Source organism: Passer domesticus, chromosome 9 (assembly GCF_036417665.1).
Source record: "Passer domesticus isolate bPasDom1 chromosome 9, bPasDom1.hap1, whole genome shotgun sequence".
Taxonomy (NCBI): Eukaryota; Metazoa; Chordata; class Aves; order Passeriformes; family Passeridae; genus Passer; species Passer domesticus.
Genome location: NC_087482.1, coordinates 903,503 through 923,858, shown reverse-complemented (window position 1 = coordinate 923,858; position 20,356 = coordinate 903,503). Strand labels below are relative to the sequence as shown.

General features: G+C 50.1%; 1 protein-coding gene and 1 long non-coding RNA gene across 2 annotated transcripts in view; both read left to right on the top strand.

The window, feature by feature from the left end:
* Window positions 1–18,189, top strand: part of LOC135308305 (uncharacterized) — a 624,983-nt gene extending 606,794 nt beyond the window's left edge. The window contains exons 43-50 of the mRNA XM_064433245.1: window positions 14,938–15,009; window positions 15,098–15,178; window positions 15,266–15,367; window positions 15,799–15,915; window positions 16,235–16,306; window positions 16,395–16,466; window positions 16,566–16,655; window positions 18,170–18,189. Of these exons, the coding sequence (XP_064289315.1) occupies window positions 14,938–15,009; window positions 15,098–15,178; window positions 15,266–15,367; window positions 15,799–15,915; window positions 16,235–16,306; window positions 16,395–16,466; window positions 16,566–16,655; window positions 18,170–18,189 (626 nt within the window). The remainder of the gene's footprint in view (window positions 1–14,937; window positions 15,010–15,097; window positions 15,179–15,265; window positions 15,368–15,798; window positions 15,916–16,234; window positions 16,307–16,394; window positions 16,467–16,565; window positions 16,656–18,169) is intronic.
* Window positions 18,190–18,282: 93 nt separating this feature from the next.
* On the top strand, window positions 18,283–19,358 carry LOC135307524 (uncharacterized). Its single transcript, XR_010368264.1, has 4 exons — window positions 18,283–18,351; window positions 18,553–18,624; window positions 18,712–18,813; window positions 19,242–19,358. It is a non-coding gene; the product is annotated as an uncharacterized LOC135307524 (long non-coding RNA).
* The last annotated feature ends 998 nt before the right edge of the window (window positions 19,359–20,356 follow it).

The following is a 20,356-nucleotide window of genomic DNA, read 5'->3' as shown; positions in this document are numbered from 1 at the left end:
TTGGGAGGGGAATAATCCTACTGCATCCATGATTTTCCCTCCTGGGCACCTGCAGCAGGCAGAGCTGTGCCCTCCCACTGAGGCTGCCTCAGCCAGGAATGCTTGCAAAATCCCCGTGCTCCTTTGGCATCTCCAGGCCAGGGGACATGGTGACGCTGGGTGTTGCCATGGGACAGGTGAGTCCTTGAAGGCACACACTTGTCCCACTGAGCTTGGGGCCCCTATTTGGAGATCAGCTGCAGACGACTGGAAAAAAGAATGTGGCATCTCCCAGTTCAAACAAACAAACCAGAAAACTTTATTTTGAGGGATGAGGGGGCCAAACAACAGGGGTGGGTGCTCGTCTGGTCCTGCCCTGGTTTTCAGGCCGACTGTAGGGCTTTTTATCTCGCCGCTGCCGCCGCAAGACGTGCCTCACACGAATTGGCCCGGATTGGGAGCGGGGCAAGATCCAGGGGGGTATGTATGGGGCTGTTTGTTTCCTGGATGACTGAGATTCCTGGGACAGCCTCAATGCCACCTGGCTGGTGGTACCAGCACTCTGGGCTGGACCATCCTCCAACCTGCGGCGCTTTGCCAGTGGGCTCTTGGGTGCCTGAGGATCCGTGTCTCCCCGTGGGTGGCCTCGCTTCAGGCCCTGCTTTCGGCAGGGCAAGCTGCTGCTGGTGACCAGCCCCACGGCCTGGGACCACCCTGACACCTCCTGAGGGGCTGGACCATCCTCCAACCTGCGGCGCTTTGCCAGTGGGCTCTTGGGTGCCTGAGGATCCGTGTCTCCCCGTGGGTGGCCTCGCTTCAGGCCCTGCTTTCGGCAGGGCAAGCTGCTGCTGGTGACCAGCCCCACGGCCTGGGACCACCCTGACACCTCCTGAGGGGCTGGACCATCCTCCAACCTGCGGCGCTTTGCCAGTGGGCTCTTGGGTGCCTGAGGATCCGTGTCTCCCCGTGGGTGGCCTCGCTTCAGGCCCTGCTTTCGGCAGGGCAAGCTGCTGCTGCTGCTGGTGACCAGCCCCACGGCCTGGGACTGCCCTGACACCGCCTGAGGGGCGGTGCTGGGGCTGCTGGTCTCAGCACGCAGCAGTGGCACGCGGTTGAGCCGGATGCGTTTTCCTTTCTGGCTGCCCGAGTCTTGTGCTTGCTGTCTCCATGAACGGCGACGAGCCTGGTCCGGCCTGGCATGTCCGGAGAGGCAGCTGCCGCTCTCTGCGTCTGCCTCTGCCCGGTGACACGGTGTGCATTGGGGAGAGAGAGAGAGGGCAGGGGGAGTGAGCACCTTGTAGAGCTCAGGAAATGTCCCTGCAGCATTGTCCCCAAGGCCCTGCTGGCTGGCTAAAGGGCAGGGGAAGTGCCGGTGCCCACAGCCCAGCCTGGCTCCTCTGGCCCATGAGAGGAGGGCCTCTACTCTGGGGTGATTCTGTGGATCTCCTGTTTCCCCTTTCTGCTGCTCTTGGCCGCTCCCCCTCTGCCATCTGTGGGGAGGGAGACTTGGCTCTCACCTCGCTCCTTGCCAGGGGGACGCTTCTTAGCAGCGTTCTGCTGCACCATTGTGGGTACGGAGGAATGCCTGGACGGTCTGTGCCACAGCACTGCCGGCCTTTCTCCTCCTGACAAAGCCTTCCAATCCTTCCTTGAGTGAAGAGAGATGCTCAGAGACACCAAAACTCGCTCAGCAGCCTTGGGCAAGCTCCCTCTCGGGATCCTGTCCTCAGCTCTGAGTGCAATGTTGATGTACAGCAACGGTTATACCTCAGGCCTCCCTGGAGATGTGCCCGTGACCTCACAATCGGTGAGTTCTGCGTGCCCCACTCCCCTCACTTGGGGACGGTGTCCTTGTGGGTGCTGGCTGGGACTTTGTCCATGTCAGGCATGGCTGTGGTGGGAAGAGGAGAAATGGGAACAGGTCCATCAACAGGTTTATGGGCTTGAGTAGGCTCAGGTCTTACTACAGGTCATCAGTGATGATTGTTCCCCCCACCACAGCACCCAGGGGACCTTGTAAAATCTGAAGACTTTGCTTATTTTTAGGCCTCTCATGTTAAAAGAATTCCATGCTGGACCTGTGTTACATAATTTTCTCAAAAAAATTGTCCAGTTAGACCAAGCTGAAAAGTAGTTCTTTTACTGTGGTAGGTTTAGGAAGGAACACAGATGTCGACTAAAAATCAGTCATTCCTAAGAAAGCGTAACTGTCATTATCAAAGAATTGTGGATGTTGAATAGCTTAAATGTACCAAATAACATGAAACTAAAGTTGAAGCAGGTTATTACTTACAGTCTAATTCAGAGCCCCTTGAAGTATGTCAAAAAGAAGCTTTGACTTCAGTGCTCTTTGCATCTGACTTAATTCCACAAATTGGAAACAATGTTTTGGTCAAGCTTTTTTTAATTTTTTTTAACAATTTAATATGTGTCAAAAACTCCTAAGGTTCACTACATTTGCCTATGGAGTATTTTTGATTTCCAGTGTTTTCTTATTCCCATGTTGGGTTGTTGTTGCTGGGTTTTTTGCCTTTTTTTAAATTTTATTTTCCAGTCTAAAATAAAAATCTGCTGTATTTAAGTTTTTGATCCTGTATGATAATGAAGACTAAACTATCCCATTTCAGTTACTTTTCAAAATAAATATGTGGATGAAAGTAGGTAAAATCTACTTAACAATATGATTATATTCACATGAGGGTCTGAAAAAAATAAGTACTTTTTTCTTATCTGTTAGCTCACATAATTAGTTGTTAGAGCACTCTTGGAAAAAGAGCTATGGGAGTAAAAGCAGTGGAGCTAAAAAAGTGCAGCTAATGTAAGGCAATGGTTGTAGTGCAAAGATGCCAGAGAATATAATAAAAAATATCTGTTGTGATCTAAATTTAGCATTATTAGAGTCTGGGGAAAACTATGGCTGAGAAGTCATTAGGGCAAGAACAAAGGTTAGTGCTGCAGAGAAGAGAGCTGATGCCAAGCTGAAGACACTGTTATTTACAGATGATTCAGATCTGCCTATCAGTTCAGAAAATTGCCCTCTAAAAATGGAAACCATCATCATATTAAACTTCACATGGAAACAAGAACCACAGCATGTGGACTGGCCTTTCTCCTCGTGTTGTCTATGTATAAATATCTATTTAGCAGTGGGCAACTGGGCTGCCTCTGTGTGGTGGGGATGATGGGGTAGTAGTTTGTGGAAGGTAGCTGGGACAAACTTTAGGAGAGGTAAAGGACAAGTACCCACAGCCAAAGAATATGGTCAATGAAACACTTGTGGTTTTGTCATGAAGAGTAAATTTTAAGGAATTAAACACTTGTGGTTTTACCATGAAGAGTAAATTTTCTTAGTGTAAAGTCATCTTTTTATCATAGACTGTTGAATTTTAAGCAGTGTATGTGGCTGTAATGCAGCTCTCAACGTCAAAATTTTGGAAAATTTCAGAGTATGGTATGTCTTTAGGTCCATGGTTTTCATGTGCCTTCACTTGCTATGAGGGGTTTATCCAAACCCCAGGTTCAGATAGTATCCAGCTTGTTCCAGATGTCCTGCACTTTTGTTTCATGGGCACATAGATAATAAAAAAGTTATCAGTTTCTTTATGCCTTTTAACTGTTGTTGTTAGCCAAGGACATGGTGTACATTTTTGTGAAAGCATTTTAAAACCAGATGAAATTGTTTTTAATTCAGAGGTTTTTCAGAAATATTTTCAATGATACACATTATAGCATACAATCAGTGCACTGGAATTTGGATTAACTTAAATAAGATCAAGTGAATATATCAGCAATCTTCCACAAAATAATTAAGAAGTAACTGTGTACTGCATATGACTTTTAAATATCTTTAAATATCTGATGACTATTGCAATTGTGTTATGGTGCAGGGTTCATTTGGTTTCTTCCGTTTCCCCCTAAAGTTATAACGGTTCGGTCCTAGGGTTCCCCCCCCCACCCCCCCTGGCAACCCCTCCTTTTGAGAGTGTCAGTTTTTTGTCTCCACCCCTGTTCCCCTGGTTACCCTCTGTCAATCCCTCCCTGAGTTCCTGTCCATCAGCCACTGTCCCCTTCCCTATTTCCAGAAAGTTCTCCCCTCCTCGGTGGGTGACTGGATCGGGAACAAGGGTCCCTCCCTGTCGCATTCCCTATTGGCGAGCCGGCATATTTGTCACGAGTTTGTTCCCTCCCAAGTTCTCTCTCATTGGTTGAAATGTTCTATGTTCCGTCCCTTTCTAATCAGCTGTACCCCTGCCTCGTGGTCCCGACTCGGCTGGCGTTCCCTGGAGACATTAAAGCACTCTGGACTTTGCCCTGATTTGGGTCCCTCTTTTCTACTTCGCCTTCTTGCTGATCACTGCTGCCTCCTGCTGAGGCGCTGCCCGGACGCCCCCGGCGCATCTGGGCAGTGCCCCCCCGGCTGTCAGTTGCTGTGCCACAGCTCGGCCGGTGCAGCCTCCTCCCCCGCCCGGGGGAGTAGAGAAAAAACCTCGGACAGCAACTCGGCACAATTGTACTTCAACTCGGATGAAACTTTGACAGATTTCAGTGCATGTTTTGCTTTTTTTTTTGATCTGGGCCAGAACTGTAGAGAAATGGAAGTCTGACCATGTGTGCACTTTGTGTGGAATGTATTGAGTGGTTGCAAACTTGTTTGAAGTCGTTGTTTTGGGGAACTAAATATATTTTTTTCCGTGTGTGTGAAAGTTACAGAAGAGTTACTGTCTAACACATAAAAATTCAAAGCTAGCCCTATAAATGGGTAAGAAATCACATGTCTCTCACAGCTTTCAAGAAGTGAACCTTTCTTTGGAAAAAGAGAACCAACAATAAGCTGTGCTTTTTATTAAAATTTCTTTTTATTTAATATCTCTCTCCATGTTTGTATACAATGTGTATAATTTAGTGGATTTTGTAGTCAAAACAATTGATATTGCCCCTATTTTCCTGCAGGTTTCTCTAAATATATATCCTCTTCAATGATTTTTTCCCTTTTAATAATCTTTATTTATGGTTCACATGAAAAACCAGCCACTGGGGAGTTGGGAACATGGTTTTTATTGTCTGGATGTTGTCAGTGATGGTGCACGGAAGCATAAAGGATCTTGAATTTTGTAAACCAAGGTAACTGTGCAGGAATCTTGATAACAAATTCTTGTTTTGACTAGTAAAGGATAGGTTATTAAATTCATCGTTGTAGTATCTAAAGCTTGCTCCAAAATGGGGTAATTTTTCATCTAAGGACCACTTTGAAGTACACTCTGCATGTTTTTTTTTAAGCATCCCTTAACAACAGAAAGTTACAGCTGGGATGATGTTTCACTGCTTTTTAAATAGATCCTCTATGCAAAACCTGAGGGCTGTAGTTGAGCTGAGCCCTGTTTTGCTTGGAACTTTTTTGCCCCCACAATTTCCCACAAAGTGAAGGTGGAGAAATTACTACCTTTTACTAAGAAAGATAATAGGTCTAATGGGCTCTTGTATATTATGGATTGATCAGTATACTCAAGCTGTAAAATTTTTGTATGAAAAATTAACAAGCACAGAACCTGTAGTCTGGACTCTGGAGGATTCCGAACGGTTCCAAGACTTAAAGGCTCGATTGACGAAAACCCCAGTTTTGAGTCTGCCTAATTGAAGAAAACCATTTGATCTGTTTGTTAATGTTAATGAATGGATAGCATATGGAGTGATAACCCAAGGCTGGGGGGGAAGCAGGAAGCTGGTGGCTTATCTGTCAAAATTATTGGATGTGGTTGCAAGAGGGTGGCCAGCCTCTATTCAAGCTGTGGCAGCCACAGCTACCTTATTAGAAGACACTCCAAATCCTACATTAAATGGAAGGATTTCAGTACACACATCCCATTATTTGAGGACAGTGTTAAGCCAAAAACTCCTCAGTGGCTAACACACAGCTGAATCCTGAGGTATGAAATAACCCTGATGAATGTCAAGAATCTAGAGACTGTCACCTCAAAAGGTTGAAACCCTGCTCAATTCTTAACTGGGGAACCAAAAATGGAAAATTTAGATCATAATTGTATAGAGCTAATTGAGATGCAAACAAATGTAAGAGAAGAGCTAGAAGAAGACCCCTTACCATATGGAAGGATCCAGTATATAGATGGATCCTCCCAAACAGTAATGGGAAAATGGGCATCAGGATACGCCATTATTGAAGCAGAGGAAAACAAAGAAAAAGGGAAATTACCCTCAAATTGCTCTGCACAAACTGCGAGGTATATGCCCTAAAGAGAGGTTTTGATTTATTAGATGATATAGGGACAATCTCCATGGATTCTCAATATGCCTTTGGGATAGCTCATACCTTTGGAAAAATCTGGCCAGAGAGGGCATACCTTAACTCAAAGGGGAAAAATCTGGCACATGAAAGTCTGATAGGGAAGCACTTGAATCCCTCAGAGGACCAAAAGAAATTGCCACAGTCCATATTAAAGGCTACTAAAAAGGGGATACCCCTGAAATCCAAGGAAACAAATTAGCAGACCGGGCAGCCAAAAAAGCAGCCTTTGAAATGCTGGACTCAGTCATAGTCCTAAGGGTAAAAAAAGACCAGGGGAAAATAAAGGAAGAGGGGGTTCCAGTTTTCAAGGACAAGGAGCTAAAAGAAATAGAGCAAATGGGAGCAGTAAAAACAGGGGATGGAAAGTGCTGGACCCCAGATGGATGATAAATATTCAACTGAATAATAACCAGGAAAGTGATGGAAGAGATATACCAATTAACTCACTGGGGAACACAATGAATATATGATCATTTCCTGAAATATTGCATGGGGACAGGAATCTATGAAATGGCCAGATCCATCACAGGAGAATGTCTAACCTGCCAAAAAGTCAACAAAAAGGTAATGTGAAAAACAACTCCAGGAGGGAGGAAATTAGCCATAAGACCTTTCCAGAATATTCAGGTTGATTTTACTGAATTAACTCCAGCCCCAGGGTATAAACACCTATTGGTCATAGTTAACCACCTAACCCACTGGGCTGAAGTGTTCCCCACAAGAAACTCAAACTGTGACAAAAGTTCTCTTGGAAGAAATTCTTCTGAGATATGGGCTAGTAAATCTTATTGATTTGGACTGTGGCCCCCACTTTACATCCAGTGTTCTGCAACAAGTCATCAGGGCCCTGGGAATAAAGTGGGAGTTACACACCCCTTGGCACTCTCAGAGTTCTGGGAAGGGCGAGAGGGTGAATCAAACCTTAAAGCATATCTTAACAAAATTGGTCTTAGAAACCCAATAGAACTGGGTCAAATGTTTACATCTAGCCCTATTACAAATAAGAACAAGAGCCAGAACAGATCTAGGGGTCTCTCCTTATGAAATGCTGCTTGGGCTGCCTTTCTTGCTTACCCTGTACAGTACCAGGGAACATCTAGAAGGGGGCATGACAATGCAAAAATACTTAGAAACAGTAACAGCAACCCTGGAAGAACTAAGGGAAAAGGGACACCTTCCCCAAACTTCCCCACTGAACTGTAAAATACGTAGTATTAACCCAGGAGACCGGGTATTGATTAAATCATGGAAAACCTCTCCACTCACTGCTCGCTTTGAGGGCCCCTTCCAGGTGCTGCTTACAACAAACACCACAGGAAGAGCAAAGGAGCGGGGGTGGACACATGCAAGTCCAGTGAAGGGTCCAGTACAACCCCCAAATGAGGCAAGCAAATGGACTATAGGCAGCAGAGACAATAAAGACTTGAAATTGGTCCTGAGGAAAACAGCAAAAGAAGCGCAACCCTGAACACAACCCCCCACGGGAAGCATCTACATTGTTATCCTTAAATCCTTAAAGCTTGTTAATGTTTGTTATAGTACAAGGTCAAGTTTTGTTCAGCTAAGAATGACAATCAAAATAAGATCTCAGTTTCTGGTACTGTTCCATAGAGCACTCTCCTTGCAACCCTAATTGGGACCAAATTGAAGAAAGGGAGTCGGTACAATAAAGGTCATGGCAGAATGTCTCCAGAAGAAGGGAAAACCAGAAGTGGGAGGCAAGACTGGATTGGGAACTACCTCCAGGAAATACTCTCTGGGCACTGAGAAAACCCCTGTGGTTCGAGAGGTGAGGAGGCCAGCCCGTACCAGACTCCCACTGGTAGCAATGCTACTACTCACCCACTTTGGAGGAAGTGGAGGAAACACTTGTGAGAAGTGTTACTATCCCTTGTATAGAGGAGATACAGTACGTGTACTCATCAGAGTACACACAGACATGAATCCCAAATGCATCGATCACTCTCAGTTAACAACCTGTAAAGAAGAAAATAAACTATATGGGCTGGCTAAAAATATTGCAAACCCAAGCCAGAGGATGTCAGGAGAGTGCCCTGTGAAAGAAAGATGGGTATGCTTTGAACAAGGAAGTGAAACCAACTCAGAGGATACATTCAAAGAGAAAGAAGTGCAATTGAAAAGACAAAGGGATAGAGAGGGACAAATATACAGAAAGAATCTTTTTTATCAATATGGTACAAAAGAATTTAATTTGATTCATTGTTGAGTGTGCAGGGGGACACACTTAAGTGAAATTTGGCCATGGGACAGTATCAGTTTAGGTCCCCTAGACATTTTTAAATGGATTACATCAAGAAAAAGCACAGTGGTACCCAAAAGAAGGGAAGGTGAGTGGAAGCTTAAATCAACAACAACAGGGGAAGAGTTCAATAACATTAAAAAGTGTGTGCTGGATTGGCACGGCTAACAAATCAGCCATGGCATTGCCTTCTGCTAAAAAATCTGGAAGAGAAGAATGTGAGCGAATGTGCATTACAAAGTAAGGCTCTTGTCGAATGGAAAGAAGTAGGATTAACTTTTTAAGCAACCCGTATAACTGATCATCAGAAACTTCTTTCAGCAGACATCCTTCTGCTCTTTCCACCACACCTGCAACGTAAATTGAATCCGTTACTAAATTAAAAGGAAATGTGAATTTTGAAAAGACCCGTACAACTGCTGCTAACTCTGTAATCTGTGCAGAACCATCTACTTCCTCAATATCTGATTCCCATTTTTTTGTCTCTGAATTTTGCCAAGCAATCACAGACCTTTTAGACTTCCCAGAACCGTCTGTAAAAAATGTGATTGCCTCGAGGGGTGCATTACTTCTTAAAGGCTTATGAATTAATTTTAAAGATGAACTTAATAGCTCATGTTTGGGACAATTGACTGAAATTTTTCCTGCAAAATTTTCCAAAGCAAATTGCATGACTTCTGAATTTTGAATTAACCATTCTAAATAGATGGATGTGACAGGCAGGAAGATTTCTGCAAAATCTTTTCCTGCAAGGGAAAGCATTCGAGATCTAGCCTTGATAATCAATTGTGAAATAATTTCAGGGCAAGTTGTTATAGTTTTACCCAATTGACGAGACAGGAAAACCCACTCTAAGATTATCAGATGGTCCTTCTTCTCTAGATCCCACTGGAATATCAAACCATGAAGCTGTGGACTCTCTCCTAAAACTGCAAACAAAAAAGACAGGTTAGGATTATACCGATGAGCCTGACGTGACTGGATGGCTCTCATCACTTTGTCTTAAAGCATTTTGAGCTTCTTTGTTGAATTCTCACAGTGAGTTTAAGGCTGTGTCTCCTCTCAACAAATCTGCCAGAGGAGCCAAGTCCTGATTTGAAAGGCCTAGTAGTGGATGAAGCCAGTTCAGAGTCCCTACCAGCTGCTGCATTTCATTCCATGTCTTTGGATTTGTCCTTAGCTGGAGTGGCTGCGGGGTTACCGTTTGTTCTGTCATCCTGTATCCTAAATATTTCCAGGGAGGAAGTGTCTGTATTTTTTCTTTCGCTACAGCGAGTCCTGCTTTCTCCACTGCTGAGATGACCTGATCTGTTGTCTCCTGCATTGATGCTTGGTCCTTGGCTGCTACTAAAATATCTTCCATGTAATGTAATATGAGAGAATTTGGATATTGTGCACGAACTGAGGAAAGTATTTTTGCAACATACCACTGGCATATACTCGGGGAATTTCTCATTCCTTCTGGTAGAGAAAGCCAATGATATCTTTTCAAGGGTGCTTGCTGATTTATGGATGGGATGGAAAATGCAAATCTTGGTGCATCATCTGGATGCAAAGGAATATTGAAAAAACAGTCTTTTAAATCAATAACACTTAACTTCCAATCTTTTGGAATCATAACAGGAGAGGGTAAACCTGGTTGTAAAGAACCCATTTCTTGAATCACTTGATTAACTTTTCTGAGATCCTGCAACAACCTCCACTTCCCACTGTTTGGCTTTTTGATTGCATAAACTGGGGTGTTCCAGGGACTAGTAGTTGGAGTTAAGTGACCTTTGTTTAACTGTTCCTGTACCAACTGCTCTAAAGCAGCAAGTTTCTCTTTGGGTAAGGGCCACTGGCTGACCCAAATGGGTGTATTAGATGTCCATGTCAGTTTTAAAGTGTTATGTCCATCAACAGCTTTTGTTAAAATCCAGTTTCTAACCTCAGACCCCATTGCGACAAAATGTCCCGGCCCCAAAGAACAAAATCAGCTCCTACAACGAATGGTCTTGTGGTGGCAACACGACCTGCAGGCCCCTCAAATGTGCCTGAGTGGGAGCTTCGAGAGCTCTCACAGTGACCACCAATAGCTGCCAGCTGAGCCAGCGCAGGCACCGTGGCCCAGTCCTGTGGCCATTCCGGTGTCAGATGCCGTCTGCTCCGGGATCTGTCAGGCCACTGAGGGTGATGGCTGCCCGAGGGGCTGCAGCACACAGGTGAGCTGAGGCCGCCCGCGGCTGATGAGCCTGGTCCAGGCCATGGCAGCTGTGCTGTTCTGGGACTCTGGTAGGAGGAAAGCTTGTGCTGTGGTCAGTCCTTTGGGTAAAAAGCATGGAGGGTCTGGACACAAAGCTAACGCTGTAATTTCCTGTGAACAGGTGACAGAGAGCACAGCTGGAATGACATAAAAACCTTCTGCATGGGATCTGCTCACTCCCACGATGAGGAACTGACGTGGTTGTGGTTCAGGCCCCAGCTGTCCTGTGGGCACTGTGTGAGCAATGGCATTGGTCAGCACCACTGGCTGGGCTGGGGACAGCTCCAGTCTGGCACCTGGGGACATTGTGGTCGGCAGTCCTGCACAGACGTGCTGCAGCTCTGACCCTGGTGGCCTGTGGTGCTCTCTGCCCCTGGTGCAGGGTTCCTGTGTCATGGCAGCCACTGCCCCGTGCCGGGCTGCACGTTTCCCGGCAGATGGCACGGACAGCCCTGTGCTGGGTGACAGCTGTTAGCACTTGACAGAAACCTCTGCATCCACTGTTTCTGGGCAGTGGCCTTCTGCGGGCCCCAGGACATCCCCTTTGAAATGACCTCTCTGGCCACACGAATGGCACGTGTCCCTTGGAGTCTGCTGGTTTTCAATTGCACCTCTGAATGCTCTTAGAGCCTCTGCTAGGGCTTGTGTTTGCATTTCTGCTGCTTTTTCCTGCTGCTTTGGGGTGTTTTCCTGAGCTGCTGTGATGGCACTGGCCAGCACCTCTGCCTGCATGGCTGCTGCAGGCTCAGGGGTGCCCAGGCGGTTCAAGCATCCACGAGCTGGGTCAGGCTGGGCTCAGGACCCTGTGGCAATGCACCTAATACTTTTTTGCAGCTCGGGTTTGCATTAGAAATTGCGAGCCATTTTAATAACTCTTGTCTGGCTCCGTCTATTGGAATTTGCTTTTCTAATGCCATTTTCAAACAGTCCAAAAACTTAATATAAGGCTCATCTATTCTGTGTTTTATTGCTGTGAAATCTAATTCTGGTTTGTTGCCATCAGGAACCTGTAACAAAGCTGTTTTTGCTGCTTCTTTGATATCCTGTAATACTTGTTTATTGAGAGTTCGGGCTTGTGTTTGAGGATCTGTATGAGCTCCTCCACCTGAGCTGATCTATAGTCAAATTTGCAGTGGCTGGAGTTCCTGCATAACCTCCTAAAAGGTCATTTAACAAACGTTTCCATGCCAGTTCCCACAGAGAAAATTCTCTTGGGGACAGCAGGGATGTGCAAAGCTGCTTTAAATCGTGTGGAGTAAATACATTTGCTGTAAAGGTGGCTTGTAAAAGACTTCTGAAATATGCAGAATCGCTACCATACAAACGAGAGGCTTTGCAAATCTCTTTTAACTCAGCAAAACTGATCTGCTGCCAGGTCCCTCTCGGTGCAGGACCTGCTGTGCACCTCACAGGAAAAACTTTTAACTTTGATGCAATTCCCCACTCTCCTTCCTGAACTGCATCCTTTCTTATCCTCTGCCAGGTATCTGTGACTCCTTGTGTGTGAAACTCTTCCTTAGATTATTTGGAATTACATTGTGGAGCACCAGAACAATTTATTTTTTGTTCCAGTAAATTGTCGGACATGGGCGCCGCCATCTTGGACAGGGTGACTTCCGGGGCATCACATCCGGTTCCCACGCTCGGCGGGGAGGGGGCGTGCCCTCCCGGGCTGTGGGCGGGGAGCAGGGGCGGGGACACTGCCCGGGCTCCGCCCACAAAAAGGGGCGTGTCCCTGCTCTGATGGGCAGGAGCTCAGGGAGGAGCCACCCAGGGACTGCTGGGAGCCCGGGGAGGAGGGCGAGCCACGCCCACGAAGGGCGGGGCTGGGCCGGGGCCATCATGGCGTCTGCCATGAGCTCCACTGTCCTCAGAGTGGGCACAATCGGCTCGGCTTTTTTCCATTGTACTGCCAAAATTCACCGATTTCGAGCACCAAAGGGAGCTTTTCAGAGGGAATACAGAGGACTTAGGTATGGCAGGGATTGTGAAAGATGTGGTTTGCAGAGGAGCCTGGCCAGGGCTGGTCTGCTCCCCTCTCTCCCAGGACGGGGGTGGGGAAGGGGGGTGCGGCTGGCCTGGCCACCTCCCGGCCACTCCTCCGGGGTTTCTGGTTCTCGACTGGGATAAGGGAAGGCTTCTGGGTCCCCTCAGAACTCCTCTTTCTCCTCTCCTCCCGGTCCTGCTGTTGCTGCCTGCATTCTGCCCTGTCCCTGATCTTTGCTTGCTTGTGTGCATTCTTTGCTTGCTTTGCACTTTCCATTGTTACAAATTTTAAGACCGTCCTGAATATTGGACGCAGCTTTAAGTTGGACTTCTTATTCTTTTCCATGTTATGTAATTTCAGTCCGACCAAATCCCAGAAGTCTGGATCGAGTTTCTGAGACGTGTCTGAGTTTGGGAACTCTGTTAAGACCCATTTTACAAGCTTTTTAAGCTGTTTGTTGTCAAACTGAATATCTTGAATTTCTAACTTATAATTGAAATATGAAAAAAAATCCTGCTCAGCTAAAGACAACCGATTTCCCATGGTGGCACTCACCAGAGTTTTCCAGTTGTGCTTCTTGGTATGAAATTCCTCCCCGGTCCTGGGTCACAACAGTGACAAATCAGCTGAGCTGAGCGGCAGAGTCCTCTGAGGCTGCGGTGCTGCTCCAGTCCCGTCTCTGATTACAGCCTCCTCTTCACCAGTATGAGGCTTTGGTTCGAGATTCCCTCTCAATCTCAAATCGCTTCTTCTGAGTTTTCTATTTTAAAGGGACAAAAAACTCAGGTGCAGGCCTGCTCCCCCAAAACACGCAAATATCAAGTAAAAATGTCCTATTTTGATGGAGGTAATCAAAAAATCCCTAGACCATCTTCCTCAATATGAGAAATACTGTCCAGGCGCCACGTGCTGGGTTCTTTTTTCTCAGGCCGGGTGTTATAAACCTTCAAAAAGGGAACCCAGCACACCCAAGGATAGCTCAGCTATTACCTTTGGAGGCAAATAATGAGCAGGATGGCTTCTGCTGCAGTGTTAGAAAAAAAAAGGTTTAATAAAAGGCAAAATGACAAACAGAAAATCCGATGCAGGTACAGCAGTCTGCCACTGGTATAAACACCTTCACGAAAGCCCTTTGGTTCTTTTGTCCTCCCCTTTTCTACCTGATGGGTCAGGCAGGACTTTTTGGCTACTATCCAATTAGGTGACCCAGAGTTTTTAGTGAAGCCTCTGGGGTCTTACGAGGTGGCTTGTCACCTGATCGTTGGGAGAAACTTCTGGGCTTCATTCCTTTTTTGGGGGATAAAGGCTAGCTTTGCCACTTTGTCATTAGGGGGGCACTCTCCTACACCTCCCCACTGGGGAACAGCTCCATCTGATCCAGCTGTGCCTCTTCCTTTCTCCAGAAATCAAAGGAGAGCCTGTGCAGATGGAAGCATTTCCCCGAGGAAGCAGTGCTTCCATGCCAGCCTCTGCTGCAGGAAGGGAGGCCATGCCAGGCACAGGCACAGGAGGTAATTGCTGTGCCTCTGGGCCTGAGCCCTGCTGAGGCTTGAGCTGCCCTGTCTGCTGTTTGGCAGTGCAGGCACAGCCTGGATTGGACCGGCACAGCCCAGTGGGAATTATCCCGAGCAGGCTCAGGGCACTCGGGTCCTGAGCAGTCCTGCTGGGGTCCCTCCGTGGGAGACATGTCCTGAAACCTGGCAGCGACTGCACGGGGTGCCCACGGTGGGGAAAGGACAGAGGGGGAGAGCAAGGCTCCAGTGTGTCCTGAGAGGGCCTGGCTGTTTGCCCTTGGGATCTGGGGGGTTTCCCCACAGAAGGAGGGCAGGAGGGACAGAGGGAGGGCAGGATGGAGAGCTGTGGCACTGCCTGCTGCAGTTTTCCCCCATGCTTTAGGGAGGATTTCTTCTGTGTGTGAGGGGGAGAGTTCCAGGTCCCTGCACTGCTGCAGCCACCCCTCCCAGGGATGTTGCTGAGGGCAGGGAAAGAGTGTGGAGAGTGACCAGGAGCCAGCCCAGAGCTCCCCAGGCCCCTGGGCAGCTTTGGCCATGTCTATTCACATCTGGCTCCCATGGCCTTAGCCGACTCCCTGGCAGTGCCCAGTTCCCTGTGGCAGAAAGAGATCCCAGCACACACTGGAAAATGTTCTCATCTGTGCTGCATTGTAGATGAGGGTGCTGGGAAGGCTTCTCCATCAGCTTGGATGAAGAAAGTTTTGAAGCCCTTGGAGCCTCCTGCAGGTATGTTCTCAGTGTGCCACCAAGGAAGAATTGTAGACAAGCGGGCAGGCACCAGGTGACAGAAGCTTCTGTGGCTGTTGTGTTACAGATGTGTCTACAGGGAAGACTTCTCCAGCTTCTCCAGCTGCTACCTTGGATGCTGCACTCAAGCCCAGCTCCCATCTCAGGGGTGAGTAGTGTGTCCCTGCTGACCCCTCAGGCTGAGCCCTGCTTTTCTGGGATCCATTCCTGGGAAATGGATGTATTTTTCTCTAAGGTACTCCAACAGGGAAAATCCAAGATACAACAGATAAGATATCCCTGGAACCATCCAAACAGATGAGGCAAGAGCTGAAGGAACCCCTGCCGACAAGAGAAGGTGGGTGCATTTCCCTCATGCTTCCCCTGGGACTCAGCAGCCGGGGGCTTTGGCTGCACATCTGGACACGCCGTGCCTGGCACAGTGGGAAGGGATCCATGGCAGCCTTGCTGCCCCGCTGCTGCTTTCACGCCCTGCAGGGCTGTTTGCCAGCCTGGCCTGGCTGCAGCTTCTGCCCAGCCTCTGCCGGAAGTTATTGGGCATCAGCTGACAGGCCATGCCCAAACTGTAACACACCCTGAGATCCCCCACTATATCCAGCCCTGCAGATTAGGAAAAGGGTGGCTGTTTGGTGGTGGAAGTGCTCTCATCATGCCACTGTAACCTGGCCATTTTCCTGCTCCATAAATTTCACAAATATTACCTCTGATGCCACCGCCCAAGTGGGGAACAGCTCCATCTGATGCAGCTGTCTCCCTTCCTTTGTTAAGAGATGGACATAGTGCTTCAGTGGAAGGTGGCATTTCTTGAAGGAAGCACTCCATCTTCGGTGCCAGCCCCTGCTGCAGGAAGGAAGGCAAAGCCAGACACGGGCACAGGCACAGCAGGTAATTGCTGTGCCGGGCTCAGGCCTGGCCGGGGCTGTGTGGCAGCAGCTCTTCCCCCAGGGCCTGCCCTTGCCCGGCCCGGCAGCAGCCAAAGCTGGAGGCGCCTCGGCTTCCAGGCCTCTGGAGCTGGTTCAGAGCCCCAGGGAAACGGGACTGGTGCAGCAACGTCCCTGGCGCTGCAGCTGCTGCGGAGCTGGCCCTGAGTGCCCAGAGGCCCAAGGCACAGGAGCAGCCCCGAGCGGGAGCCCTGCCGCCAGCCCAGGGCCAGAGCCAGCCCTGGCACACAATGGAAACAGTTCTCATCTTGGTTTGCTTCCAGACTGGGATGCTGGGAAGAATTCTCCATTAGCCTGGCGCTCTGAAGTTGTGAAGCCCTCTGGGCATTCTGCAGGTATGTTCTCACTCTCCCACCAAGGCGTAATGTTTGACTGATTGGTAAGAAGCAGGTGACAGAAGCTTCTGTGGCTGTTGTGTTACAGGCCTGTCTGAAGGGACGACCTCACCAACTCCTACCTTGGATGCTGCACAAAAGCCCAGCTCCCATGGCAGGGGTGAGTAGTGTGTCCCTGCTGACCCCTCAGGCTGAGCCCTGCTTTTGTGGGGTCCATTCCTGGGAAATGGTACTACTTTCTCTTAGTGTCCTCCACCAGAAGAGACCAAAGACATGGCAGGCAAGAAATTCCGGGACCCATTGGAAATCATGTGGCAAATGCTGAAGGAATGTCTGCAGAGAAGACAAGGTGGGTGCATTTCCCTCATGCTTCCCCTGGGACTCAGCAGCCGGGGGCTTTGGCTGCACATCTGGACACGCCGTGCCCGGCACAGCAGGAAGGGATCCATGGCAGCCTCGCTGCCCCGCTGCTGCTTTCACACCCTGCAGGGCTGTTTGCCAGCCTGGCCTGGCTGCAGCTTCTGCCCAGCCTCTGCAGGAAGGCATTTGGCATCAGCTGGCAGACAGCCCCAATTGCACCACAGTCCATGCCCACCCTCAGATCCCCTGCAATTTCCTGATGTCCAGGCAGATCAGATGTTGGGGCTGTTTGAGGAAGGAAGCAGCCTTGGGTTGCCCCAAAATCCTGGGTGTTTTCTGATCCTTATCCATTCCTTTCACAAGTGATGCCTCACCTTCCCCATTCCCAGTGAGGAATGTTTCCATCTGATCCAGCTGTCTCTTTTCCATTCTCCAGAAATGAAAGGAGAGCCTGTGGAGAAAGAAGCATTTCCCGGAGGACGCAGGGGCTCCATGCCAGCCTCTGCTGCAGGAAGGGAGGCCATGCCAGGCACAGGCACAGGAGGTAATTGCTGTGCCTCTGGGCCTGAGCCCTGCTGAGGCTTGAGCTGCCCTCTCTGCTGCTTGGCAGTGCGGGCACAGCCTGGACTAGAGCAGCACAGCCCAGGGGAATTATCCCGAGCAGGCTCAGGGCACTGAGCAGTCCTGCTGGGGTCCCTCCATGGGAGACATGTCCTGAAACCTGGCAGCGACTGCACGGGGTGCCCACGGTGGGGAAAGGACAGAGGGGGAGAGCAAGGCTCCAGTGTGTCCTGAGAGGGCCTGGCTGTTTGCCCTTGGGATCTGGGAGCTGTCCCAGCAGAAGGAGGGGAGGAGGGAGTGTAGGAGGGAGGGATGGATAGCTGTGGCACTGCCTGCTGCAGTTACCCCAGGGCTTTAGGGAGGATTTTCTGTGAGTTTGAGGGAGAGAGCCCCAGGGCCCTGGGTTACTCCAGCCACCCCTCCCAGGGATGTTGCTGAGGGCAGGGAAAGAGTGTGGAGAGTGATCAGGAGCCAGCCCAGAGCTCCCCAGGCCCCTGGGCAGCTTTGGCCATGTCCATTCCCATCTGGGTCCCATAAACTTACCCGACCCCCTTGCAGTGCCCTTTTGCCTGTAGCATTAGGGGTTCCCAGCATGCCACAGATATGGTTCTGATCTCTGCTCCCTTTTAGACTGGAGTCGTGACATGGGTTTTCAGGAAGTCCTGATGAAGGATGGTTTGAAGTTCCTGGAGGATGCTGGAAGCAAGTTTTCATTCTGCCTTTCCTGAGTGAATAATCAGGATCAATGCAACAAAAGCTCATTTATAAACCATTTCCCTTAACATTATGTAAGGGCTGAAGGATTCTGAGAATCTTTCCCTGCTCCTTTCTGCATCCCTGAGGGATTCCACAGGATCACTGTCAGTGGGAGGAAGGAGCATTTAGCTTTCAGTCCTCCTCCCGTGTGCTGTGCCAGTGTGTCCTTCCGTGTGCTCTGTGCAGCCACAGAGAAGAGCAGATAGGGAAAGGGCCGGGCCCAGGGCTGTGCCCCGGGGCTGAGCCTTGTGGGCAGCCTGAGGATCTCCTGCAGTGCCACAGGAGCTCTTCTGTCCTGCCTTTCTTTGCAGCTGAACCTGCCGGTGAAGGCCCCACATCCAGGACTGAGGCTCTGGGAGATGCTGAGGGTAGGTCAAGTCCTTTCCCCTGGGAGAGCTGCCAGCTCAGAGGCCAAAGCTGGGCCAGGGAGGCAGCGCTGCAGGTGCCAGCACAGAACCATGCACGTGTGTGCCCGCGCCCTGCACGATCCCCTCACCGCTGCTGCGGCTCAGTGGTGCCCGTGCAGATCAGCAGAGATTACAGAAGCTTCTGTGGCTTTTGAGTTACAGGTGTGTCTGCGGGGAGGACTTCGCCAGCTCCAGGGTTGGATGCTTGTCCCCAAACCAGCTCCCATGGCAGGGGTGAGTAGTGTGACCCTGCTGACCCCACAGGCTGAGCCCTGCTTTTGTGGGATCCATTCCTGGGAAATGGATGTATTTTTCTCTAAGTTCCTCTGACAGGGAAGATCCAAGACACAAGAGACAAGATATCCCTGGAACCACCCAAACAGACGAAGCAAGAGCTGAAGGAAATGCGGCAGGGAGGACAAGGTGGGTGCATTTCCCTCATGCTTCCCCTGGGACTCAGCAGCCAGGAACTTTGGCTGCACATCTGGACACGCCGTGCCCGGCACGGCGGGAAGGAATGCATGGCAGCCTCGCTGCCCCGCCGCTGCTTTCACGCCCTGCAGGGCTGTTTCCCAGCCTGGCCTGGCTGCAGCTTCTGCCCAGCCTCTGCAGGAAGGCATTTGGCATCAGCTGACAGGCAGCCCAAACTGTAACACACCCTGAGATCCCCCACTATATCCAGCCCTGCAGATTCGGAAAGGGTGGCTCTTTGGAGCTGGAAGTGCTCTCATCATGCCACTGTAACCTGGCCATTTTCCAGCTCCATAAATTTCACAAATATTCCCTCTGATGCCACCGCCCAAGTGGGGAAGAGCTCCGTCTGATGCAGCTGTCTCCCTTCCTTTGTCAAGAGATTGACATAGAGCTTCAGTGGAAGGTGGCAATTCCTGAAGGAAGCACTCCATCTTCGGTGCGAGCCACTGCTGCAGGAAGGAAGGCGATGGCAGACACGGGCACAGGCACAGCAGGTAATTGCTGTGCCGGGCTCAGCCCTGGCCGGGGCTGTGTGGCAGCAGCTCTTCCCCCAGGGCCTGCCCTTGCCCGGCCCGGCAGCAGCCAAAGCTGGAGGCGCCTCGGCTTCCAGGCCTCTGGAGCTCGTTTAGAGCCCCGGGGAAACGGGACTGGTGCAGCAACGTCCCTGGCGCTGCAGCTGCTGCGGAGCTGGCCCTGAGTGCCCAGAGGCCCAAGGCACAGGAGCAGCCCCGAGCGGGAGCCCTGCCGCCAGCCGAGGGCCAGAGCCAGCCCTGGCTCCCGACTGGGCAGGGGCTGTGCTGGGTCCTGACAGGGCCTGAGCCTTTCCCCTGGGGCTGGGGGAGCTGTCACGGGGCAGGGAGGGCCAGGGGTGGCAGTGGCTGCTCAGGGATGGCTTTGGCCCCTGTCCCTGGCAGCAGCCACTGCCCACGCAGCTGCGCAGCCCCCGGGCTCTCCTCCCGGCCTGCTGGGCTTTGTTGGCTGGCACAGCCTGTGCCAAGGGCCGGCGAGGTGCCTGCAGGCCCCAGCTCTGGGGGAAACAGAGAACGTCCTGCCCGTATCCACCGTGCTGCCAGCTCAGCAGTGCAGCACAGCACGGGCTCACGCTCCCCATTGCTCCCTCAGATGCAGCTGGCACCACAAGACCTGTTCCCAATGCTCAGGATGGCCTCGGAAGGGGTTTCTGTCAGGGAACAGGCTGCTGGCTAGGGTTACTGGCAGGCGTGCTTTGTTTGGAGCTTGTCTTCTTGTTGTTCTGCATTGGAATCTGGTATTCCTGGAACAGAAAACAGTGAGTGTTTTATTGCCTGCCCCCTCCAACAGCTTCTTTTCAAAATCCAGCGTGGACAGGGAACATTCCCATTGAGGCTGCAGTGGAGTTGTGGCCAGTCCATGATTGTCCAAATAACTCTGCTGAGGGTTCTGCTGCTGCCCAGTGCTTCCATTGGCCTCTCAATTGCTGGGCCTTGTCCTGGGGGCCCCGCTGGGGCTGCAG